Below are 27,239 nucleotides of genomic sequence, written 5' to 3'. Positions count from 1 at the left end.
TAACCTTTGGCAATTTTTACCTCTAAGAACCTTTAAAATCTAGTATCAAGCGGGGCATGGTAGCACACACCTGTCATCCCAGTTACTCTCGAGGCTGAGGCAGGAGTACTGCAAGTTCAAGACCAGCCTGGGCAATTTAGCAAGACCCTGTCTCAAAATAAAAAAGAAAAAGAGCTGGGAATTTTGCTTGGTGGCAAAGCACCCCGGGTTCAATCCTCAGTACCACAATAATATAAAATGAAATCTAGTATCAAGTGTTACTGTTTTAGAGGGGACAAGTCTTCTAAATGACTTCCTTGTTTTAGGAAGGAAAGGAGCTGTGTTTTAACAGACTGCTTCTCTTTGGACATTCCAAAGCAGGTATGAGTTAATGAAAATGATTACATTGCTGACCCATCAAACTTTGGTATGCTTAGACTCTTAAATATTTTGCTTTAGATGTCTGAAGGAAGGACTCTACTTGGGATTGTGTTAGCATTATGCAATGTTAAAGTTTTTCATTTTTGTTTTTTATATTTTACTGTTTATAGGGTTTTTAGATAAATTAGACACACACACCCACACATATATGTGCCACCATGCTTGGCTAAAATTTCATTATGTAAAATTCAGAGTTAATAGTTAAAATTTTGATTGTACTTAAAATGGCATAAAGTAGTAACTTGGTATTCTTGAGTTATCTAATTGTTACATATACCTAAAATATACATGCTTATTTTTTATTTTTATATGTCATAATAATTAGATATAATTGTGTTGGTCTCCTGAATACATTTTGCTACAAAGTAAATAAAATCAGCATCATGGAAAGAATAAATAACTAAGCATAAGTAAAAACTATAATCTTTGTCTCAGGTGTGAAAGTCACAAATGTCGTCAAATGATGGAAGATCCAGGATTCGGGAGAGGGGCTACAATGAGGTCCCAGGGGACTTGCCTCATCAAGATGGCACTGTAAGAACCCTCCAGACTCTTCACGACAGTGAGCTGGCTGTAAGCGCTGATCCTTTGCCACCTCCCCCTCTCCCATTACAGCCACCGTTCGGCCCAGACTTCTACTCAAGTGACACTGAGGAACCAGCCATTGCACCAGACCTCAAGCCTGTACGACGCTTTGTCCCTGACTCCTGGAAGAACTTCTTCAGGGGAAAGAAAAAGGACCCAGAATGGGATAAGTCAGTGTCTGATATCAGATACATCTCCGATGGGGTGAAATGTTCACCTCCTGCCTCTCCATCAAGATGCAACCATCGTTCTCCCCCCAGCTCCTACAAAGATCCATCTGGAGGGTCAGAAGGCACTTTTAATTCCCCAAAAGAGTCTGATGGGATGTTTCCCCAGGATCCCTATGCATCTCTGGACCGACACACACAGACAGCTCGAACTTACAGTGAGAAGGTGGAGGAGTACAACCTGAGGTATTCCTACATGAAGTCTTGGGCAGGTCTGCTGAGAATTCTGGGTGTGGTGGAGCTGCTTCTGGGGGCCGGAGTCTTCGCATGTGTCACAGCTTACATTCACAAGGACAACGAGTGGTATAACTTGTTTGGATATTCACAGCCATATGGCATGGGAGGCGTTGGTGGCCTGGGCAGTATGTATGGGGGCTATTACTACAGTGGCCCCAAGACCCCTTTTGTACTGGTGGTTGCTGGATTAGCTTGGATTGCTACCATTATTGTTCTGGTTCTTGGCATGTCCATGTATTACCGAACTATTCTTTTGGACTCTAATTGGTGGCCCCTAACTGAATTTGGAATTAATGTTGCCTTGTTTATCTTGTACATGGCGGCAGCCATAGTCTATGTGAATGATACCAACCGAGGTGGACTTTGCTACTATCCATTATTTAATACTCCAATAAATGCAGTGTTCTGCCGAGTAGAAGGAGGACAAATAGCAGCAATGATCTTCCTCTTTGTCACCATGATTGTCTATCTTATCAGTGCTTTGGTTTGCCTAAAGCTCTGGAGGCATGAGGCAGCTCGAAGACACAGGGAATATATGGAACAGCAGGAGGTAAGTGATTTTACAATCCCTCATTTCTTATTGTTTTGTTTTATTTTGTTTTCTATAATTTGCTCCCTTGTTAAAAATACATGATAGTTGGAACAGAGGCTTTTATCAACATCCACCTACCTACCTCTCTCTTTCTCCCCCACCAACCTCCACCCCTACATATATATGTATTCATGTATCTGAGGTTGGAAAATCCTACCTCATGTCTGACGTCTGACTTGCTTTGACTGAGATAAGCCATTCTGGAGTTGCTTGTTGTTGCAAGTAGACACCAGATGTGTAATAGAAAGTTTGTCATCTGTGTTATTATGGCTGTGTGATGCTAAAGAGGAAAACAGCTACTGGGACAACTACTGAATTTCAGTAAAGAAAAATAACATACCTGTACAATAAGTGTCTCATCATTAAAATAACTTTGAGAACTCTTTTTTTGGATACTGAGTATTGAGCCCAGAGGCGCTTTGCCACTGAGTTATATTTCCAGCCTTTTCATTTTTTGAGAAAGTGTCTCACTAAATTGCAGAGGCTGGCCTTGAATTCACGATCTTCCTGCCTCAGAATTCTGAGTTCCTAGGGTTATAGGCTTGAGTCACTACACCTAGTTTAAAAACAATTTTGATTCTTTGATATGGTAAAATTTAGCCAGGAACAGTGGCACATGCCTATAATCCTAGGGACCCTGTCTCAAAATAAAAAGGGCTGTGGATGTAGCTCAGTGGTAGTGCATCCTTGGGTTCAATCCCTAGTATTGCAAAAATCAATAAATAAAAATGCGTAATTTTTTTCAGTTGCAGGAGGAAAAGTATTCATTTAAGTGTTATAATTAATTTCTTCCAATGAGTTAAATAATGCCAAATAAGAATATGGAAAACCACATTTTTTTTTTAAATATTGAGAGGTTGAATTCTAGTGAATATACCCTGAAAACTTGCCTATTGGTTTTAATAATTCATTCTTACTGTGGGTTAAACTATTAAAATTAAAAGCTCTATGCTTGTTTTTATTTCTTGAATTTAACTAATTAAATGTAATGAGAACACTGAGGATAAAAATAATGAGAATGATGAGAAAAAATAATAATACCTGGAGGGGATAAGATTATGTAGCATCCCTATTTAAAATTATTTTAGTTTAATAGTAGCAAAAGTGTTAAAGTATATTCTGCTAGCTTCATTATACCCTCAAATAAACTGATGTTTGCCTATCTTCTTAAGATATATAAGCAATAGGGGCTGGGGTTATAGCTCAGCGGTAGAGCGCGTGCCTTGCACATGTGAGGCACTGGGTTCAATCCTCAGCACCACATAAAAATAAATAAAATAAGTAAAGATATTGTGTCCATCTTTAAAAATATCGTCAAAAAAAGAGATATGAGCAATAGATTTTTCTGTGCCACTGAAAATATCAATATTTACCTTAAAATTTTTCTTAATTTTAAATTAACTGTATTATGAATTTTTCCTTTCCTATTTTTCCCAAAACTTCCTAGATAGTATATAATTGTACATGGTATAAATAAAAATTAAATCCTGTCCTCATAATAACACACATTGACATGTATTTTGTTTTTAATCTTTTGTAAATCTAATATAGAACAATTGTAAATAGTTTTATAATAAGAACCTACATGTTATAAAGAACCTCAAAGTTTCAGTGTGATTCATAATTTATTATTACAGAAGACGTTCATCTTTCTAGAATCCTACTTAGATTCAAATCATTTCTAAAAATTTATTTTGGCACTCTAAGCATATTTCTTAAATTTATATCTCTCTGTACAAATAAAGAATTTAAAATTCTAATCAGTGTGAAATCCAGATAGTGAGACTCTTCTACATAATTTTATGCTAGTTTAATAAGTTATTAAATTTTAACATTTCAAAGTTCTGCATTAATGATTATCATTATTAGCATGATACTTTATTTTGCCTTTCTCAACAAACATTTATTTCTATAAGATTTTTCATAACACTTGATTAGACCTGAGTTACCTCTGTTGTTGTATTGTTATAACTTCCTAAAGGTTAGAAAATGTTAGTATTCTTGAATTTTTTCTATTAATTTTATATGATAAACATGTTAGCTCTTTGATCATTCAAGGTAATAGTAGCCAGGAATAAATAAAATGTCAAGTTAATTCAAGCAATTTACCTAATTCAAGCAATCCCCTTATGTCCAAGTCTTCTCTATGCTCCTGATTGACAGGGAACTACAATTATCCATCCTCTGATGGCTGCGGTTATAGCTAAACTCTACCACTGAGCTATAACCCCAGCCCCTATTGCTTATATCTCTTAAGAAGATAGGAAAACATCAGTTTATTTCAGGGTATAATGAAGTTAACAGAACATACTTTAACACTTTTTGCTACTGTTAAACTAAAATAATTTTAAATAGGGATGCTACATAATCTTATCCCCTCCAGGTATTTTTATGGATCTACTGATCCATAAAAATCTAGGCGCATGAGTAAGAGGAACATCCATTAAGTAGAGGATCAATCTCTGCATACTTGAAATTAGGCTGTAAATCCAAGTGGATGAAAATATTTGTAAAGTAACTTAACACACCTTTGAAAAATCATTTTTCACTTTTTGTTCCAGATAAATGAGCCATCATTGCCATCGAAAAGAAAAATGGTGAGAAGAAAGTTTACTTCATGTTTTGCTTTCTCTAGATTTGTTATATATACTTTTCTCTTGTGTCTGTTTATCTACATAGTAGCAACATCCATTTGTGAAAGTAAAGCTGTTACAATGAGTTCATGAGAAGACTTCCAATTTTTCCTAATACTAAAAGAAAAAATGACTCTGAGCTATCCCTTTTAATTTTGTTAAATGGAAGTTTATATAAGTGAACATAGCTGGTTTTCCTTAAAATTTAATTTTTTTATATGAAAGTAATTTTCCTAATTTGTTTTTCCTTTAGCTGTACTGAGGATTGAACCCAAGGCTTTGGGTTAGGCCATAGAATGCCAGGCATACACTGAGCTAAAAGACCTTTTTTAAATTTTTTTAGTTTGAGACACAGCCTTGCTAAGTTGCTGAGGCTGTCCATGAACTTGCAATCCTCAGGTGTGCACTACCATGTCCAACTCTTCATTTGTCTTTTAAATTATTTGCTATTCTTTTTTTATCCTTCTCATCTTGTTTTCAGATGTCAAATATTTATAGTGTTAGGGTGTTCTTATTCCATACTTTACTAGCTGTGTGACTAGTTACTAGTTATAGCATTTTTTTTTTTTTTGTACCAAGGATTGAATCAGGGGTACTTAACCACCAAACCACATTCCTAAATATTTTTATATTTGATTTTGAGACGGGGTCTTGGTAAGTTGCTTAGGGCCTCATTAAGTTGCTGAAGCTGCTTTGAACTCCCAATCCTCCACCTCAGCTTTCTGGAATTACAGGCATGTACACACCTGACTGTAGCAAGTTTTTGAACCCTTTCATGCTTCTGTTTCTTTTCTTTTTTTGTTTTTTTTAGTTGTAGATGGACACAATATCTTTATTTTATTTTATTTTTTTGGTGCTGAGGACCGAACCCAGTGCCTTCCACATGTGAGGTGAGCACTCTACCACTGAGCTACAGCCCTACCCTCTATTTCTTCATGTGTAAAACTGGAATAATAATTATAATTTCTACCTCATAGTTTGCTGGGAGGATTCTGTGAGATGCCATTGTCATAAATATTTACGTATATGTGAATAATAATTTTTTTCTGAACCTAGGATTGCTCTACCTGTGTGATACATTCCTAGCCCTTTATTTTATTTTACTTTATTTTATTTTTTGAGACAAGGTCTCAATAAGTTGCCAACATTGGTCTCAAATTTGTGATCCTCCTGCCTCAGTCTCCTGAGTCTCTGGAATTATAGGCACGAGCCACTGTACCCAGCATAGTATATTTTAATAATCACAATTTTACCCTTATTGAAAAGTTCCTTTTCAAGATATTGGGCATTATTTCTAAGCAATAAGAATCAGCCTTTGGATTTGTTTGAAAGGGGTAATATTCTCTTAGTTCAAAATTCGAAAGTGTCTATTAACAGTCTTCTCTTACTTCTGTACACAGCTTTCTAGTTCTTCTGCCAGTTGGGGGAGGGGGCTGGAGTTTTTATCAATGTCTTGTGTTCCTTTCAGAAATGAACAGGATATATATATCTCACAAGTCTATACATAGTTACTCTGTTTCCACCTTTTACACACATGGTAGGATGCTATGTACTATTAGGTCCCTTATTTACTTCTCTTAATACTTTCTAAGATATTTTCTTTCTTTAATATTTATTTTTTAGTTGTAGTTGGACACAATACCTTTATTTTATTGATTTATATGTGGTGCTGAGGATGGAACCCAGGGCCCTGAATGTGCTAGGCAAGCTATCTACCACTGAGCCACAACCCCAGCCCCCTAAGATATTTTCTTATTAATACATAAATAGTTTCTGCTCCCCGCCCCCACTGAGCCACAACCCCAGCCCCCTAAGATATTTTCTTATTAATACATAAATAGTTTCTGCTCCCCGCCCTCATACTAGGGATTGAATCCCGGGGTACTTTTCCACTGAGCTACATCCCAGCCCAAGGATATGCCTTCCCATTTTGATTGCCAGATTGTCCTATTAAGGTTTCTTTTTTTGTTGTTGTTGTTGGATGGTTGGTTGGTTTTTGTTTTGGGGTGGTTGTTTTTGCAGTGCTGGGGATTGAACCTATGGAGGTTTTAACCAGCTTTCATTTCCAGCACTGCAGGTTTCCTCACCTTGTTATATAGTATGTTAGGAAGTTTGTTGACATTTGTCAAAATGATATGTGAAAAATGGTATTTCTTTGAATCAGTTGAATCAGGAATGAGATTGTGCATTTTTCATATGTTATATTTACATTTTCAAGTTATTGATGAATCTGTTCATATTCTGTTCATTTTTTCCTCTAAGTTGCTAATTTTCACAAATCTTTTAAGTGAATACTTTTTTTTTGTGGGGCAGGGATAGTACTGGGGATTGAGCCTGGGATGCTTTACCACTGAATTATATCTCCAATCCTTTCTTCTTCTTTTTTTTTTTTAATTTTGAGATAGTGTCTTATTAAATTTCTGAGGGGTTTGCTGAGTTGCTGAGACTGGTCTCAAACTTATGAACCTCCTACCTTATTCTCATGAGCCTGTGTAAGTGAATACATTTTGAAGATACCTTATGAACTGGGCACAGTGGCTTATATTTGTACTGTCAGCCCAATGGGAGATGGAGGCAGGAGAAACCTGAGTTCAAGGCCAGCCTATACAACATGGACAACATAGCAAAACCCTATTTCAGAAAATAAAAAATATATATATTCTTCATAATATCTCTTTTAACTTGTAACTTTATTCTTGACATTGTGACACACAAACAATTTGAAAATGTTTTATTCACATTGAAATAAGGGATTTATAAAGAAGATGTACAATCTGTCCAAGGGATCATGATTAATACATCAATGTCATCATTAATTCATTCACTGAACAAACATGTGCCATTTTGGCTATGTACTCATGAAAATGAACATTAAAAAGCCCATTTTCAGAGGCTGGGGTTGTGGTTCAGCGGTCGAGCACTTAGCACATATGAGGTCCTGGGTTCGATTGATCCTCAGCACTACATAAAAATGAAGTAAAATAAAGGTATGTGAATTGTGTGTGGGGGGGTGGGGATTAAACCTTGGACCTTGCATGCTAGGGAAGCACTCTACCTTGGAATGATGTCCATAAAGGGGTGTGTGTGTGTGTGTGTGTGTATATATTTTTTTTTTCAAATATATATATATTTCAAAGGGCTTGCAAATCTAGTGGAAAAGAAAAACAGAAAAATGATTAGCAGTGTGTGATGTGTGTATATATGTAAATGAGAGAGATGGAGATCTTTTAAGGACCATAAAATTAAATAGTTGGCTTACAGATTGGTGCTTCAGCTTATAGATGATAATGTCTCAAATTCAACATTAGTAGGTGGTCAAAGCATCCTTTGGGTTATATAATTAGTCATATTTTTTAAAGAATCAATTGTATTAAACAATTTCTGACACATTGAATTATCTGAATTATAGTTATTATGGCTTAACAACCTTGCTGGGATTTTTCTGGATAGCCATAGATGTTTAGAAATCAAGTTGACCAGTCTGGAATGACCAGGTGTACAGCAAGTGAGGCTGGCATTAGCTGGTTTATGGAAGATTACAGCACTCCTCTTTCGTGGGGCAGCATAGACCTAGTGCTACAAGCATATATATACTTTAAATATTGGGTATAGAATTACAGTGATTCTATTTTGAGTGAGTTTCTTTTGGTTGTTTTTTATCATGCTTTGTCATAAATTCTCATTCTCAAAGTATTTTAGTTAATTTTTTATTTAGTCAAAAAAAATTTTTGAGAGTGGGTCTCACCAGTAGCCCAGGCTGGTCTCAAACTCCTGGGCTCAAGTGATCCTCTTGCCTCAGCCTCTCCCAGAGCTAGTGTTAGAGACTTGTACTAGCTTGTATTTTTTTGATATTTATTGCTTGCTCTGAGGATATCCATTTCAATTAGACTTGTTCTTATTCCATGACGTAGTATTAATTAGAGCAAGTTAAATGAGGGAAGGTACTTGAAAGCTATGAAATATATGTGTTGTACACCCTGAAACTGATAATACTGGTTGCCTTTTAGGGAGAGCAGTTGGGTAACTGGGAAGATGAGAGAGGAAGACTTAGTTTTCATTATGTTCCCTTTTAGACCTTTGAATTATATACCATGTGTACAGATTGTCAATTTAAAAATAAAATGTAAAACTTTTTAAAAGTCAAATTAAGGGTTAAGGACATCATTCCAAGGAAGAGTGCTTCCCTAGCATGCAAGGTCCAAGGTTTAATCCACACACACACACACACACACAATTCAGATATAGGAAATTATTTTATAAAAGATGACAACCTGGGCTGGGGATATAGCTTAGTGGTAAAGCACAGGTATGCATGAGTTCCCAGGTTTAATCACCAGCATCACAAACATAAATAGTAGATAAATAAATAAGCAAAACATACTTTTGAATAGAAGAGTTTGTTAGCTTTGGAGGGTTAAAGTTATATATTTTGTGAATGTTATATATTTTGTCCAGCACCAGGCTGGACAGGGCTGTCTCATTGGGATATAGTGAAAATGTAGCGGTAGTTGTCATTTTTGCCCAGGGTAGAATTTATGGGCTTCCTGGTCAATTTCTCTGAGGTGGATGATGGGATTTACTAATGGAATTGAGTGCAGAACAGAGTCAACCCCAAATGCCAGCACAAATTGGAGAAAGTTGCCCCAGAAGATAGTACAGTCAGTATTATTGTTTGGTAAGAACGTATGAGTGCGGGCTGGGGCTGAGTACTTGCCTAGCATGTGTGAGGCACTGAATTCAATCCTCAGTACCAAATAAATAAATAAATAAATATGTCCATCTACAACTAAAAAATAAATAATTGGGCTGGGGTTGTGGCTCAGTGGTAGAGAGCTTGCCTAGCATGTCTGAGGCACTGGGTTTGATTCTCAGCACCATGTATAAATAAATAAAGTCCATTGATAACTTAAAAATATATATATATTAAAAATAAATAAATAAACAAAAAACAAATGTCCAGCCGGGCATAGTGGCACACCTCTGTAATCTCAGAGGTTTGGGAGGCTTAGGCAGGAGGATTGGAAGTTCAAAGCCAGCCTCAGCAAAAGCGAGACACTCAGTGAGACCCTATCTCTAAATCAAATATAAAATAGGGCTGGGGATGTGGCTCAGTGGTTGAGCCCACTGAGTTCAATCCTCAGTACTTCCCCACCCCCCAAAAAAGAATATGCAGGTGGCACAGGATTAGGATGCTCTGTCAGAGAGTTCTAACCCTAGAACTCTTTCAGGCTGCCCTGGGAGGTTAGCATATGGCATGTTGAGGTGTGTTACAGGGCTCCCGATTCTGAGAGGTACTTGAATGGTCAGGAATAACCTTAGTAGATGCTGGAACTTCCAGTCCCACAACTCTTTTGGAAATCATATGAATACAATTAGCTTCCTCTGCTATTTCAAAATATGGGAATTAAGCTGGACATGGTAGAACACGCCTGTAATTTCAGCTACTCTAGAGGCTGCAGCGGGAGAACTACAATCGAAGCCAGCCTGGGCAACTTGACTCTGTCTCAAAATAAAATTTTTAAAGAGGAGCCAGGCACAGTGGCGCACAGTGTGCGCCCTAACCCTAACCCTAACCCTAATCCTAATCCTAACCCTAGCCCCAGCAGCTTGAGAGGCTGAGGTAAGAGGATCGCAAATTCAAAGCCAGTCTTAGCAATTTAGTGAGGCCCTAAGCAACTGAGTGAGACCCTGTCTCAAAATAAAAAATAAAAAGGGCTAGGGATGTGGCTTGGTGGTTAAGTGCACCTGGGTTCAATCCCAATACCAAAAAACAAACAAAAAAACACAAGGAGGTCTACTGTATAGCTCACTGGTAGAAAGCACAGGCCTCGAAAGTACGAAGCCCTGAGTTTGATCCCCAGTACTGGGGAAAATTAAAAAAGATATAAGAGCTAAATCCAAAAAGCATCCTTTTAACGGTATCTTTTCCTGGAGATAGATCTCAATGGATGAACAGATTTAGTTATATTCTAGAGATAGACCTCAGTGATCTCATTATTTAGTTGATGACTCTCTATTGGATTTGCCCATGAGATACCTGATAGAAAGGACAATATCTCCAGTTTTCTTTGGGTATGATTTTTACCTGCTTCCTTCCTAAATCAGCAGGGAAAAATCCAAGACTAGCCTGGGAGAGTCAGTGGCATGTGATGAAGAGGAAATGAACTGTAGAATTAGATATCTGAATTATAGTGTCAGAGCAGCTACTTAGTAACTCTGTAATCCTGTGGAAATTACTTACCTTCTCTGAACTTCTATTTTCTTTCCCTTGTTTAGACTATATACTAGGTCACCCCTTATTATTTTGTACGTTAACAAATATAATTTTTAAAAAGCTAAGGTCATTTGGAAATGAATTAATATACAGACATAAAAGATCAAATAGAGACAGCAGCAAATTCTAGTAAACCCTCAGTACTGAGTAGGTATTTCAAGCTGGAAAAGTCAAAAATCTAATCTGGGCCTTTAGGATGGGGGTATGGGTTTAGAGTGGAGGCTTTATATTGTTACATTATACCCTCTAAGGGGAAAAGAATTAGAAATCTGACAAATGCACAGAAAAGCAAATTCACTGGCTTTCCCTGTTTATAACTTTAAAGGATATATTCAGCCTATTTTTTAATTTGAAAAGCTTAATAATAATATCCATAGCATTACTTGTCCTGTTGCTTAATTATTTCGTATTATATCACAATAAAGCATTTCTGATATTTGCTGACGAAACTGAAATTGGTTAGAAGCAAAGAAAGGTCACATTAAAACTGGGGCTGCAGGCCCTTTCTCTCTCCTCCCTTGGATGTTTGTAATTAGGAGCACTATTTAAGAGTGTCCCATCCAAGGGCTGGAGTCTAATATTTCCCACCCATGAAAGCCTAGAGGTTTTAATTCTTTGTCTGATGTTTCGATTTCTTTCCAGTTGAGTTCTCCACACTGATGATCAATGAGATTTTCCCAAAACAACAACAACAACAACAACAACCACAAAATGTTAAGATACCAAATTTTAAAAAATATTAAAGCAGACAACATAGTCTATCTGGAAATTCAACTTCTTAAAAACTCTCTTTTCATATTAAAAGGTAAATCTGAGAATTAGAGATGGGCAAGTAAGGTAAATGATAGTTCTTGCTTAACTTTTTTTTTTAATCTAGAAACAAATTAATTATGGCTTCTCCTACCCATTGTGACTACCTGGGCAGAATTCATGACTTTGACCAGGAAATCTGAGATTAATGCCCAGGGCCATGTTCCATAGTTGCTTCCTCAGCCAGCACCAGAGAACTAGATCATCAAATGTTTAGAAGCTAAGCTAAAGAAAGATGCCACAAAATGGAAATCCATTTTCTCAAGCCAAAAAAGTGTCCCTTGATGTTTAATACCATGATTCATTTTCAAGATTAAACAGAGGAATTCATTAGGATGAAGAAATGGCACCCTAAAAAAGAAAAAAAAAAAATGAAGAAAAAAGAAATGGCACCCTAACACAAAACACAGCAGAATGAATACTAACCTCAAAATGTGTTCCCTAAAATATCCTGTACCCACTTGCATTTTTGCTTCTTTGGGCCCAAGTGGCTTAGCATGTTTTCTGCCTTGAGATGATCTGGTTTCCCTTCCACCCAGTGCTGTGGTGTGGAGCTTCTCCTTTCTGTAATCTCCCTTGGGCTGGTTAACAACCTCCAAAGCTGATCCAGTCCCAGGGGTGTGCTATTTGGTGAGTTAAGAGCTGGTGGTTTTTCAAATGAGCTAATGTTAAGCCAAACCTCAAAGCTAGTCTAAAGTAGGGAAGTCAGAAAACAAAGGACTTAAAAAACTGCCTGGCAAGATGGAGAGCAAGGTTTCAAAATCCTGTTTTGTATTTTGTTTGCACTGAAACAGGGCCCCTCCCCAGCCACTCAACTCAGCAAGTGTTTTTCAAAGGCTTAAGGGGTTAACAGAGGGAAAGAAGTAACTGCACCAAAGAAGAATCATGATCCCAAGCATGCTCTGACCTTCCCCTAGTAGTAGAGCATTGCCTGCTCTGTTCCTCTCAAATTCCCCAGTGCTTCTGGAACTTTGGATGTCAACAATACACATTTAAATAAGCAGGTTTCTTGAGGTTATTATTTTTTTATGTTTAATGCACTATGGGCTAGGAATATGGCTCAGTGATAGAGCACTACCCTAGCTCTTGCTGGAGTCCCTGGGTTTGATCTCCAGCACTGCAAAAAAAAAAAAAAAAAGGGTAGCAATGAGAATGTTGCTCAGCGGCAAACTGGTGGCCTTGCATTTGGAAAGCCCTGAGTTCCATCCCCAGTACCAAAAAAAAAAAGAAGAAAAAAGAAAAGAAAAAAAAAAAAAAAAGAAAGAAAGAAAAAGAAGAACCCCACCTAAATAAAAGAAAGGTTGGAGTGGATAGCAATGAACCAAATAGTTCTGTTTTTTTTTTTTTTTAAACTTGTTTTGTTTTGGGGCCTGGGGATGTGGCTCAAGCGGTAGCGCGCTCGCCTGGCATGCGTGCGGCCCAGGTTCGATCCTCAGCACCACATACAAACAAAGATGTTGTGTCCGCCGATAACTAAAAAAAAATAAATATTAAAAAAAAAAAAAAAACTTGTTTTGTTTTATTTTTGTACTTTTAAGTGGACAGTATACCTTTATTTTATTTGTTTATTTTTATGTGATGCTAAGGATTGAACCCAGTGTTTCACACGTTCTAGGCAAGCACTCTGCCACTGAACTATAGCCCCAGCTCTAGTTCTGAGTTTTAATTATGGCTTCTACTTAATTTACTTGACTCTCTCTTAAACTCACCTCTTTAGGTATAAAATGGAAACCTCTCTTCTGTCATCCACCAGCCTTTCTTGTCCAATGGAACCTCTGAATAGTCTTTTCCAAACCCCAGAGATGAACATCCTCCTTTGCCTGCACATTCGGGGTGGATTCTGCTGGTTCTTCCAATTTCCCTTCTCTTAGCTATATCAGCCTTTAAAACCTGTCCCCTAATACTTCTCTGGGCCATTTCATCTTGCATTTTCTTTCTTTTTTCCTTAAATGGTGGGGATTTTTTGTTTTTGTTGTTATTGTTGTTTGTTTGTTTGTTTTTCTTTTTTTGTTAACTAAAGGGTAACTTACTTCACCATCTCCAGAATCCAGAACTCTCATAGCCCCTTTCAGGAATCACAGTTTAAGGACACTTAGGCAAGTTAGAAACATAGGCTGCCTTTATTCTGTGGTTCCAGGAACATTTCCCTTACATTTAAAAATACTGAGGATCATCAAGGTGTGGTGGCGTATGCCTGGAATTCCCATGGACTTAGGAGACTGAGACAGGAGTATTACAAATTCAAGGCCAGCCTGGGCAATTTAGCAAGAACTAGTCTCAAAATGAAAAAAAAAGGGTGTGAGAGGGCTGGATATATAACTTAGGGTAGAGTGTCCTGGGTTTTATCCCCAGTACTGGGAAATTTTTTTTTAATTAATTTTTTTAAAGTACATAGGATCAGAAAGAGTTTCTTTTTAAAATAATAAAAATGGTATAACTCATTTCTATTCCTTCTTCTCAGTAGCTAGTTTTTTTGCCGCCAGGGATGCTGGGGATTTAACCCAGGGGCAATTTACCGCTAAGCTGTGTCCCCAGCCCTTTCTATTTTTTATTTTGAAACAGAGTCTCACTAAGTGCTTAGTTTGCTGATCAAAGATGTGATCCTTCTGCCTCAGCCTCCCAAGAGTTCTGGATTACAGGTGTGCACCACCGCACCCAGCTGAATTTCTTATTTTGAATTATTTTAAAAATTATTTTATAATTACTTTATGAATCCTAAATAAGTAAGTACTTAAGACCTCTAATGCCTCATTTTATCATCTACCTTTAACATATACACATTGGAGCTGGAGGATGTTTTACCTATTATATATACCATTTTCCAAATGTGAGTCCCCTTAGCTATTACAAAAACAGTCAGCACACCCTATGACTATAAAACATTTAATTCTAGGGCTGGGGCTGGGGCTCAGTGGTAGAGCGCTTGCCTAGCATGTGTGAAGCACTTGGTTTGATCCTCAGCATGACATAATTTAATTCTAAAGTGAAACATTTAATTCTAAAGTGAAATGCTAATTAGGATTTCTATTTTTCATCTTCCTACCCTCTCCCTATTGTCCCCTAAGAATAAATTCAGGTGGTTTTGCTTTCCTACTCCTGTGTATATATCATTCCTGTTTTTCTCCCAACCTGCAGTGTGAAATGGCCACCAGTGACAGACAGAGAGACCCAGAAGTTAATTTCAAAGACTTGAGAACAACAAAAATGAAACCTGAATTGCTGAGTGGACACATCCCTGCGGGCCATATTCCTAAACCTATTGTGATGCCTGACTACATGGCGTGAGTATCTACTCCGAATTCTTCAGGGTAGAAGTTGAGGAGTCCCATTTGGGCCTTTCATTTTTTTACATGTCTCCACATTAATGCTCTGCTTGAAATCATTGATGTGAATAGTTGAACTGAAGGTACAGTATAGTCAATGAAGAATAAGCTAAGCTAATTTCCCCTACATCCTGTTTTAGTGATAAAGTTGTAACTTTGGTTTGTTTTTTCTTCAGAAAATACCCTGTGATTCAAACAGATGATGAACGGGAACGCTATAAAGCTGTGTTCCAAGACCAGTTTTCAGAGTACAAAGAGCTATCTGCAGAAGTTCAAGCCGTCTTGAGGAAATTTGATGAGCTAGATGCAGTAATGAGCAGGTTGCCACATCATTCAGAAAACCGACAGGTCAGTGTCTGCAACTGCCTAGGAAGACCACTGAAGTTTAGAGGAGAAATAAAATCTGACCATTTAAAAAATCTGGAACTCTCTGGGCTGGGGTTGTGGCTCAGTGGTAGAGTGCTTGCCTAGCATGTGTGAAGTACTGGGTTTGATCCTCAGCACCACATTAAAATAAATATGTAAAATAAAGGTATTGTGTCTATCTACAACTAAAAAAAAAAAAACTTAAAAAAAATGTGGAACTCTCTATGTCTGCTATCTCTTCTAGGAAAGTATTTTAAATTTTCAGGATAACTAGTTAAGCTGGGTGCAGTGGTGCACACCTGTCCTAGCAACTTCAAAGACTGAGGCAGGAGGGCAGATAGCAAGTTAAGGTCGTCCAGGGGAATTTAGCAAGATACTGCCTTAAAATAAAATAATAAACTGACTGGAGGCATAGCTAAGTGATATAGCATACATGAGGCTCCTGGGTTCAATTCCCACTACCACAAAAAAAGAAAAAAAGTTACTAGTTAAGATTACCATTCGGGGCTGGGGATGTGGCTCAAGGGGTAGTGTGCTCGCCTGGCATGCCTGCGGCTCGGGTTTGATCCTCAGCACCACATACAAATAGGGATATTGTGTCCGCCGAAAACTTAAAAAAAAAAAAAAAAAAAAAAGATTCTTTTCTTAAAAAAAAAAATGATTATCATTCAAGGGAATGAGGGTATATAGCTCAATGGAAGAGTCTGTGCTTTGTATATGGTCTTGGGATTAATCTCCAGCACTAAAGAAAAAGAAATTGCCATACAAATTGCATGAGTTAATGCCTTTTCCTTTACTTATTAAATTTACTTATTAATTATTTGCCTACTTAAGTAAAATATAAATGTGCCTAAAATACATACTCACTCACAGTCCCAAAGAAGAGCGGCACACTCAAATTGGGATGAGGGGAGGAAGGGTATAAGGAACCACCAGTGTAGTGCATTTCCCTGCCAGGCCAACCAAGGGTTTCCAACCCAGGCTTAGGGCACAGAGAGCAGATCCGAAGCTGCAGATGTGAGCTGCTAGGTACACTATCAGAGTGATCTCTGTGACTATGGCAGAGGGCCAGTGGGACTGAAGCTTTCTGATTGATTGATTGATTGATTGATTGGTACTAGGGATTGAACCCAGGGATGCTTTACCAGTGAGCCACATCCCCAGCCTTTTGTTTTTTATTTTAAGACAGGATCTTACTAAGTTGTTGAGTTTAGCCTTGAACTTGTGATCCTGTTGCCTCAGGCCTCCAAAGACACCAGGATTTCAATGTGCACCTTTTATATCTCTGATTCAAGAATGCCTTGTAATCAGTGACAATTTAGCAAGGCCCTGCTTAAAAAAAAAAAAAAAAAAGAGGAAAAAAAGGCCAGGAGCAGTGACACACGCCTATAATCCGCCTATAAGCGGCTCTGGAGGCTGAGACAGGAGGATCTGGAGTTCAAAGCCAGCTTTAGCAAAAGTGAGGCACTAAGGAACTCAGTGAGACCCTGTCTCTAAGTCAAATACAAAATAAAACCGGGGATGTGGTTCAGTGGTCTAGTGCCCCTGAATTCAATCCCCACTATGGAAGAAGAAAAAACTGAGGAATATAGCTCAGTGGTAAGATGTTCCTGAGTTCAATCCCCAATACAAAAAAAAAAAAAGAAAGCAGTGATACAATATATTACACTTTATGTCTGTCATTTCCACTTGTTAACTATTATGAATAATGCTGCTGAGCACATTTGTGTTTGGTTTTTTTTTTTTATGGAGAAAATATATTCTAGTCTATTGCTTAAATTTTTTTATGGTATTAAGGATTGAACCCAGGAACATTTTACCACTGAGCTATATCCTCAGGCTCTTTAAATTTTGAGACAGGTTCTCACTAAGTTGCTTAGGACCTTCCTAAGTTGATAAGACTGGCCTTGAACTTGTTATTCTCCTTCCTCTGCTTCCCAAGTTGCTGGAACTACAGTATATGCCATTGTATCCAGCTTTGTATGATTAAAATTTTTTTAAATGTCAAATGCATTTATGCTTGTGAATATACCATGTGTATATACACATGTATACATATAAAATTTTCACCTGAGAACCCCAGTTAATTGGGCATCTTTGTTTTGACTGTAGACTTGCCGCAGTCCGGCTGCAGCAAACTAACCAGGGGGTGACGAGCAACTTGTGTACATTGATACAGCAGGAGTGGGAGCCCTTTATTGTAGGACAGGAGTGGTATTTATACATTCCACACAGCTTATCTTAATTAGCATAAAATAGATACAGCAGTCAACCAATAAGGAATCTCCACACTTAATGGCTTGCTTTTGTTACTTCACAAACCACTCCCTCTGGCATTTTGCCAGGCGCCATCCAGACTTGTTTACAGACCCTAACATTTCTCTGGCAAACTGCCAGGCGCCATCTTGACTTGTTTACAGACTCTAACATAGACTTGTAAGTATATATTTAAATTACTCATAATTATGAGCTGTCTAAACCAAATGTGTACTGTAGTGACCTTTTCCCAGTTCTGAAGTGATGGAGTAGTGCTGAGACACTAGTACCATGAAGCAGGAGAAATCTAGCAAATCGAGGATCAGTTAGTACCATTTGGAAAACAAGTTAGGTTCACAAGTCTGAGAAGAGTGACCAAGTTTAAAGGCCATCAGAACGCAGGAAGAGCTGGGAATGGTAGTACAAACCTGTAGTCCCAGCTATACAGAAGGCTGAGGCAGGAGGGTCCAATTAAGCCAGGAGTTCAAGGGCAACAGGCTAAGACCCCTTCCCTTTCATACCCAAAGAAGAGGAATGTAAGGAAGAACAAGCAGACCCTGGTGGATCAGCACAGTTGGGAAGAGAAGGCTAAATGAGAGAAATCCTGAAAACCCTGATTGCCACTGTAGCCTTTGAGCAGAAACCCAGTGGTCTCAGCATGTGTACTTTGTAGGAATGCCAAGAGTTCCAGCATATAGGACTACAGTTAGGGGATCCATGGGTTCTGGTTAGAGTGGGGCTGAGAGACTGTCATACCATGATGTGCCTACATAATTAATAAAATAGTCATTACCCCTGATTTTCAATATGACATAGCAAGAAAGTAATAAAGCTGACAGGCTCATGGATATAATCTGTGTCTTCTCTGGACTTTATCTAAAGTAGATTCATTACTTGTATCAGAAAAGTTAACTTTTCATACACCACAGGCTGAGCTTTGTCTTGGCAACAGTCTGCAAGGCTCATTCATTTTCCCACCAGGTTCCTAGGGAAGCTTGGGAGGCATTTCAAAACCCCATGGGCTTATTTAAAAGCACAGGTTCTCTCACATACCTGGTTGTGCACCCTTTAAAAATAAAACAATCACAAGATTTTTCTGAGACTGTAAAGTAGGAATATTGTTCCAAATAATTCCTCTGGTCCTCACCAGCTCATGAATTCAGTGTCTGTGGCAGGTTAGAGTGAGTTTTACCACTCTTGTCTCTTCCTGCATCTCCAGTACAGCTCCCCAACCCTGGAAGCTAATTTAATCCTGGCCCAGGAACTATTATTGTACATTACCACTGAGTTACCAAGTTCATTTTCACTGCTGGCAAGTAATCAAAACACAAACAATACTCATGGTCTCAGAATATAAAAGATATTGAAGAATTAAAATATACTGGGAAAAGAATATGGGTAAGTGATACAAAATTGTCTCAAGAGAAATTTTAGGACTATAAATTATTATACTTTTTATTAGATTTGTTGTGTCTGGTAACCTCTATGCATAGTTTTACATAAAAAAATGAAAGCATTGCTCTAGTAATGCCTTTTGAGCATTTAGTGTTCCCAAAGGGGACATCCTTTGGGAAGATTCAACCCCATAACACATTTTATATTTACTACATGTATTTATAGTAAATATAAAACTTAGAATAAAGTTAGAAGGAACCTTATATTAGCTATTTTCAAAAGTTAAATAGTCTCAATCTCTTAATCGCACCACCAGTTTCTTGAAAGGGAACTTTCCAAAGAAGATGAAAATGATAATAATAGCTAATGTGATTATTCATAAGCATCATTTCAAATAAGTGAACCTTCTCACAGCCCTTTGAGCTGTTTACAATTATGATTTCTACTTTTCCAATCAGGAAACTAAATCTTGGGATAAACAGCTTGCCCAGGGTCACACAGCTGGCAGAAGATGGCACTAGGAGTAGGGTCTGGTTTTATGCAGTCAGTACCCTTTCTGTCTTGTTCATCCCTGAATCCCAGTGCCTCTCTGGCAGATAATAAGCCCTCAAACATTTTCTCTGTGAATATTGTCATAATAATTTCAGGCAAAAATTGTTTTCTAATTTCCAGTGTGTTCTGAGATATGATTTGAGTAAATGCAAATGTTTTAACTCAAATATACAATATATTATTTTTAGGAACATGAAAGAATTTCAAGAATCCATGAAGAGTTTAAGAAAAAAAAGAATGTGAGTAAAACAGTTTTCTTCTTCAGAGTGTATTCTTACCTGGATACACTGGTGGTAATTGACAAACTAGATTATTTTTTTTTAATTTTTTTTTATTTTTATTGGTTGTTCAAAACCTTACAAATCTCTTGACATATCATATTCATACATTAGCATACATTAGCTTCAAGTGATTTATGAACTCCCATTTTTACCCCAGATACAGATTGCAGAATCACATCGGTTACACATCCCCATTTTTACATAATGCCATACTAGTAACTGTTGTATTCTGCTACCTTTCCTATCCTCTACTATCCCCCCTCCCCTCCCCTCCCATCTTCTCTCTCTACCCCATCTACTGTAATTCATTTCTCACCTTGTTTATTTTCCCATTCCATTCACAACCTCTTATATGTAATTTAGTATAACAATGAGGGTCTCCCTCCATTTCCATGCAATTCCCCTTTTCTCTCCCTTTCCTATTTTTGCTAAAGTACAGTAGTACTTCCTTATCCATGGTTTTAACCACAGTCAACCATATTCCCAAAAAATTAAATAGAAAAATGCCAGAAATAAACAATTAGTAAATTTTAAATTGTGCACCATTCCAAGTAGCCTGATAAAATCTCACTCTCTCTCCAGCTTGCCCTGGCTGTGAATCATCCCTTTGTCCAGCACATCCACATTGTACTCACCACCCAAGTTGCTTAGGAGCTTCCCAGTTATCAGATTGATTGTCAAGATACCATATACTTGTATTAAAGTAATAAGATTTCTTAATAATGACCTAGAGCACAGGAGTAGAGATGGTGGCAATTTTACTACAGCATGTTGTTATACTTGTTCTGTTTTATAAGTTGTTGTTAGTATCTAATTTATAAATTAAACTTTATCAGAGTTTAATTTTTAATTTTTCTGATTGTAGATTATAGAGATAAAGATATATAGAGATTATAGATATGTATATACACACATACATAGAGAGAGGGGAGTTTGCTGTATTTCGTTTTTATATGTCTTAAGATGCTACTTGTTAAGTACTGTGGGTGCTACAAAAGGTGTTTTCTTGTAATCCCAGGCCTGAATACATTCTGCCCTGTCAGTTTCGCAGCTTAGGAAAGTGGGGACTGACCTATAACTCTTTACCACCCACATTTTCTTCAAAATGATTATTTTATATCTTTTTATGTCCACCCTTTACTTAATCTAATAAACCAATTAGAAACTGGAAAGACCTTATTAATCTTTCCCATACTTATTAATTACTTTTTATTATACTTCAAATTATTGAAGCTGCCTCAGCTCTTTATACTTCCCACTTGATTTTGCTATAAAATTGAAGTGGCTTTAATTAAACACAGTCTTTTTTTTTTTTTTTTTAAGTAAGAAATTAACTGCTGTTCTGATTAGGGAGGTTTAAAAATCTTCTGCAAGTTATTCTGTGTTGGACCATTTTCTGGGATAATGGATTTTTGTGTTCATTGCTGAGAAAGCCAAATGCTAAAATAATAGCAATTTTTCTTTTATAGGATCCTTCATTTCTGGAAAAAAAAGAACGCTGTGAATACCTCAAGAATAAACTCTCTCACATAAAGCAAAGAATTCAAGAATATGATAAAGTAATGAATTGGGATATAAATGGTTATTCTTAAACCTTATCTGAAACAACTTTTTTATAACAAATTTACTATTTATTTACTGCTTTTTTAATGCTAGTCTCTGTGGTAGAGAAGAAAGTGCCTCTTCAATCTGATCCTCATTGGCCTAACTGGCATGCAATGTTAATCAGTATGATTTGCTCAAACATTTCAGAGCAGTTTCAGCTCATTGGGAGACTGAGGCAGGATGATTTTTAAGTTCAAGGCCAACTTGGGCAATGTCTTGAGACCCTGTCTCAAAAATAAAATTAAAAAAGATCTGGGGATGTAGCTCAGTGAAAGAGACCCTGGGTTCACTCCCCAGTACTGGGGGGAAAAATCAAATCTACTAAGGGCCTTCACTGAGATGGGAGAAATCCTGTATTCATCTGTGTACAGTTCCATATTTGTTTGTCATTAAAATATGTTGTAGAGCCAGGCATGGTAGTGCACGCCTATAATCCCAGCGGCTTTTGAGTCTGAGACAAGAAAATCACTAGTTTTCAAAGCCAGCTTCAGCAACTGTGAGACCCTAAGCAACTCAGTGGGACCCTGTCTCTAAATAAAATTCAAAATAGGGCTGGGGATGTGGCTCAGTGGTCGAGTGCCCCTGAGTTCAATCCCTAGTACCAAAAAAAAAAAAAAAAAAGTATTGTAACTTAGAGATCATATCTTTGTTGTATGATGAGCAAGTAGACTCTCCTCCTGGTGCTGCTTTTTCCTATACTCAGGCAGGTTCCTATAATTTTTCTAGGACAAATTTCCTAAGAGAAATTCTTAAAAGATTCTTCCTAAGGAAAAATGGATGATACCTTTTCACAGGTGTCATTTTTTCCCTTGAAAGAGAGTTGATTCCCAGATCGACATTGTCAGGCTCTGTGATTTGGGGCAAGTTGCTTGACCTCTCTGTACTTGTTTCCTCTTCTATAAAATTAGACTAAAATAGTACCTACCTCATAGATTGGTAATGAGGATTAAATGTATTCACAGTTGTAAAGGGTTTAGAACAAGCCTCTTGACAATAAGCACTACATTAGGGTTGTGAATTCTGTAGGAGTGTTTATAAAGTGAATAAACTGCATAGACTGAGTCTCAAAAAGAGGTCCATGGTGAGCAAACCCAGCCAACTGACTAAAGGCCACGTGTCTCATGGTTTTCTTTTTGTCCTGTTAACCCTTATCCACACATGAACTTAGGCAGATGCTTCTCCATGGTTCTGTGGCCCATCGGGGTCCACCACAGCCTCCCTGTCTTCAATCAGTGTTACTCTGCATGACTCCATGTCCCCACAGCCCAGTGGGAGCAGCAGGACTCTGTGAATGTTGTTCCCCTTACGTCCCCTTTGACATCCATCCGAATGCCCCTGATATTATATTGCTTGTTCTAGTGTTTATTGTTAATGTTTCATTCCTTAGTTCCCAGAATGCTTAGGCTGTGCTGTTTCTGAAGATGTAACACCTAAGGAAGTGTGAGACCAAGAGAGCCTCTGACTAGAGCAACCTCGCCTTCTGTGTCATGTTCTGGGGCCCCACGTTAGCATTCTACTTTAAGAAGGGTTTCAGTGCTTTTATTTTAAAAAAGTAAAATATTACCATTTTGGTATACTGTAAATGATTAGATTAATATTGAAACTAAATGTTAAGGAAATTCAACTTTGTGAAACTTTATTTTACAATTGTGTTAATCTTCAAAATAAATGCTATAACACTAATTTTTAAAAATTTTTACATTAATAACTAGGTATATTAAAATTTCAATTACCTGTTATATTTTTGTGTTCTTTATTTTGTATTTGTTCTTTTTTGAAATAAGTGACAGTACAGTGTATTTTAACATGTAACATATATGGAGTATAACTTTGCATCCTTGTGGTCATACATAATGTGGGGTTACCTTGGTGGTGTATTCATACATGAACATAGGAAAATTATGTCTGATTCATTCTACTGTCTATCCTAGTCTCATCCTCCCTCCCTTCCCTTTATTCCCCTTTGTGTAATCCCATGAACTTATATTCTTCCCTCTATCACCCCTTATGTGCGGTAGCGGCCGCGTAACAGAGAAAATATTCAGTCTTTGGTTTTTTGGGATTGGCTTATTTCACTAAGCATGATATTCTCCAGTTCCGTCCGTTTACCAGCAAATGCCATAATTTTATTCTTCTTTGTGGCTGAAAAGTATTTCATTGTGTATATATACCACATTTTCTTTATCCATTCATCTGTTTAAGGGTACCTAGGTTGGTTCCATAGCTTAGCTATTGTGAATTGAGCTGCTACAAACAATGATGTGGCTGTGTCACTATAGTATGCTGCTGTTAAATCTTGGCTATACAGTGAGTAGTGAGATAATTGGGTCAAATGGTTGTTCCATTCCAAGTTTTCTGAGAAGTCTGCACACTCTGTGTGCTTTTATTGTTTGCTTTACTTGAATTCCTGTTTTCACTGTACACGTTCTTAAAAATATTTTCACCAATCAGAAAAAAAAAAAAAAACTGGAAAATCATTGAAAACTCACAGGCTATGACATTCGGGTGATTGGCCTTTTCCCCATGCCCCAATATTTACAAAATTCAAAGTCAAGGCCACTGTATTGGTTTCCTAAGGTGGACTTAACAAAGTACCACAAACTAAGTGGCTTAAAACAACAGAAGTTTGTTGTCTCAGTTCTGCAGGCCAGAAGTCTGAGTGAGATCAAGGTGTACACAAAGCTATGCTCCCTCTAAAACCTGCAAGGTGATCCTTCCATGCCCTTTCTTGCCTCTGACAGTCTTTAACATTACTTGGCTGGTAGGTGCATCTCTCCAACTCTCCAATCTCATGTGGTCTTCTCCCAGTGTCTTTATAGCTGTCATTTTATAAGAACATCAGTTATATTGGATTAGAGGCCTTATCTTAACTGATTGCATCTACAAGGGTTTATATTTCCAAATAAAGTCACACTCTGAAGTAACAGAGACTCCGGCATACCTTTTTTTGAGGGGACACAGTTGAACCCATAATAGCCACTTTTGATAAGTTGTGGGATTCAGAAGAAAAAATACTTCCCTGTCATTTTTTCCCCTTCTATCCAATTCTATCATGCATTTTATTTTATTTTTTTTATATCTTTATTTGTTGATTTATTTTTATGTGGTGCTGAGGATCGAACCCAGGGTCTCCCACATGCGAGGCCAGTGCTCTACCACTGAGCCAGAACCCCAGCCCCCTATCATGCATTTTAAATGGAAACAATATGAGGCTATATCAGTGTATCTAAAACTTGAAAATAGTATTCTTTACTCACCCAGTTATGGTTCATATATTTCATTGTGCCAGATGTTGTTTTACTGATTTTTATTTTGTTTTGTGGTGTTGGTGATCAAAGCCAGGGCCTTGCACACTCTGGGCAAGCACTACCACTGAGCCACACCCCAGCCCCAGATGCTGTTTTAGCATTGAAAATGTAGTAATCAACAAAACAGAGATCTTAGGGCTGGGGTTGTGGCTCATGGTAGAGTGCTAGCCTAGCATGTGTGAGGCCCTGGGTTCAATCTTTAACACCACATATAAACAAATAAAATAGAGGTCTATTGACAACCAAAAAAATATTAAAAGAAAAAAAATAAAGGAAAACAAAAAAAGAGATCTTAGCCAGGTGCGGTGGCACATGCCTCCCAGCAGCTTGGGAGGCTGAGGCAGGAGGATTGAGAGTTCAGAGCCAGCCTCAGCAAAAGCAAAGTGCTAAACAACTCAGTGAAACCCTGTCTCTGATTCAAATATAAAATAGGGCTGGAGATGTGGCTCAGTGGTTGAGTGCCCCTGAGTTCAATCCCCAGTACCAAAAACAAAAAACAGATCTTAATGGTTGATAATGAAGTGAGTATTGTTACGTGCATTTCTAGAAAGTTTGTATAGTGATCCTAATGTTGAGATGCACCAAAGTTCAAAAGATACATAACATAGACCTGTGCAGTAGCAAGCACCTGTAATCCCAGCTACCTGAGAAGTTGAGGTAGGAAGATTGCTTGAACCCAGGAGTTCCAGGGTAACCTGGGCAACATAGCAAGATGCTGTCTCAAAAATGTTTATACTATCATTGGGCTGGGGGATATAGAGTTTACCTAGCATGCATAAGACCTGGATTTGATCCCCAGCACTGGAAAGAAAAAAAAAATTGTACAAAAATTTTTTAAATAAAATCTAATGACTCTAAAAACTTGGAAAATAGAAAATAAAGATGTCTACCACTATGAATTCCACTCCCTGGTAATTTCCATACATATAATCATTTTTAAATTCTCTATTTATTGCTATCAGCTAGGTATGATGGTACATGCTGGCAGTCTCAGCTACTTGAGAGGCTGAGGCAAGAGGATTGCAGGTTCTATGCCAACCTCAGTCACTTAACAAGACCCTGTCTCAAAAAAGAAAATAAATTTGGGATGTAACTCAGAGCACCACTGGGTTCAATCTCCAGTACCACCAAAAAAAAAAAAAAATATATATATATATATATATATATATATATACACACACACACACACACACACACGCATATATGTAAATGACAGATTCTAAAATATGACAATATTTTGTCTGAACAAAAACCAGATGAGTGCATTCTACACAGTTCCTTTTTTGTAAAGCTTCAAAACAGACAAAATTAAAGTGATTTGTCAGAATAGAGGCTACTTTAGGAGAGTAAGACTAAACTGGGAAGGGGCATGAGGTTTGAAAATGTTCTGTGTGCAGCTCTAGATGGTAGTATCACCAATAATAGTCCATTTTGTATTTCTATAACAAAATACCTGAGGCTGGAACTTTATAAGTAAAGTGGTTCATTTAGCTCAAGGTTCTGGTGGCTGGAAAGTTCATCAGCATGGTACTGGGATCCTGATGAGACTCCCTCTGGCAGCATCCCATCATAGTAGAGAAGTAGAAAGTGAGACCCATGTGAAAAGAGACTTAGCACATGGGGTGAACTCTTTTTATAGCAAGCTAGTCTTACAAGAACTAAATCACTTGTGGAGATTAGCATTAATACTTTCCAAGAGCAAAGCCCCATAACCCAACCACCTTGCTGTAGGCCCCACCTCTTAAAGGTTCTACCACCTCAACACTGCCACACTGAGGACCAAACTTCCAGTACACAAATTTTGCAGGGAAAAACCACACCAAACCATAGCCATGAGTGTATTTATTCATTTATTTATTTATTTAGTGGTGCTGGGGATCGAACTAAAAGTATACATATTTAAATAGTTATTGAACGCTCGCTACCCTTGAGATGTGTACACTTTAGGTGTTTTACATATGTCTGTCATGTCTATTATATATTACTAAAAAAGTTATTTAAAAATCTAATCAGTGAGAATAAAATTTCTCTGAGATGAGTATTGGCTGGGAAGGGACATAAAGGAGATTTCCAGGTGTTGTACCTTGATTTGGTTGGTTAAACATGCATACATACATACGTAAAAATTCATAAAATGCTTAAAATGAGTGCCTTTACTATACACATATTATGCTTCGATTTTAACAATTATATCTTTGAAGAAAAGTATGTTGCCAGTTTTAAAAACTTTAAGTAAATTTAGAAGCATAATCCTTTCGTAAATTGGGAACTGCCTGTAGTGTGTAGTGATCTTTGTAGAACAGTGACACAGTTAAAGCAAGGGCAAAACAATCTTGCTCCTGTTGGTTTCTTGAATCATGTTTGAAACTCAAGCC

The 27,239-nt window shown here is 37.5% G+C and overlaps 1 protein-coding gene across 1 annotated transcript; it reads left to right on the top strand.

The window, feature by feature from the left end:
- Positions 1-870: 870 nt before the first annotated feature.
- Marveld2 (MARVEL domain containing 2) lies at positions 871-21,543 on the top strand. Its single transcript, XM_076856102.1, has 6 exons — positions 871-2,019; positions 4,623-4,658; positions 14,914-15,059; positions 15,278-15,449; positions 19,859-19,909; positions 21,421-21,543. Exons 1-6 carry the CDS (start codon positions 871-873, stop codon positions 21,541-21,543), a joined length of 1,677 nt encoding a protein of 558 aa, XP_076712217.1.
- Positions 21,544-27,239: the final 5,696 nt, after the last annotated feature.

This window comes from Callospermophilus lateralis, chromosome 5 (assembly GCF_048772815.1).
Source record: "Callospermophilus lateralis isolate mCalLat2 chromosome 5, mCalLat2.hap1, whole genome shotgun sequence".
Taxonomy (NCBI): Eukaryota; Metazoa; Chordata; class Mammalia; order Rodentia; family Sciuridae; genus Callospermophilus; species Callospermophilus lateralis.
The sequence above is the reverse complement of the archived record's forward strand: the minus strand, read 5'-3'. Positions and strand labels throughout refer to the sequence as shown.

Coding starts and splice junctions, on each gene's coding strand:
- Marveld2 (XM_076856102.1), top strand. CDS start 871: ATGTCGTCAAATGATGGAAGATCCAGGATTCGGGAGAGGGGCTACAAT. Junction 15,450..19,858: donor ATCATTCAGAAAACCGACAG/GTCAGTGTCTGC, acceptor TATTATTTTTAG/GAACATGAAAGAATTTCAAG. Junction 19,910..21,420: donor AGTTTAAGAAAAAAAAGAAT/GTGAGTAAAACA, acceptor TTTCTTTTATAG/GATCCTTCATTTCTGGAAAA.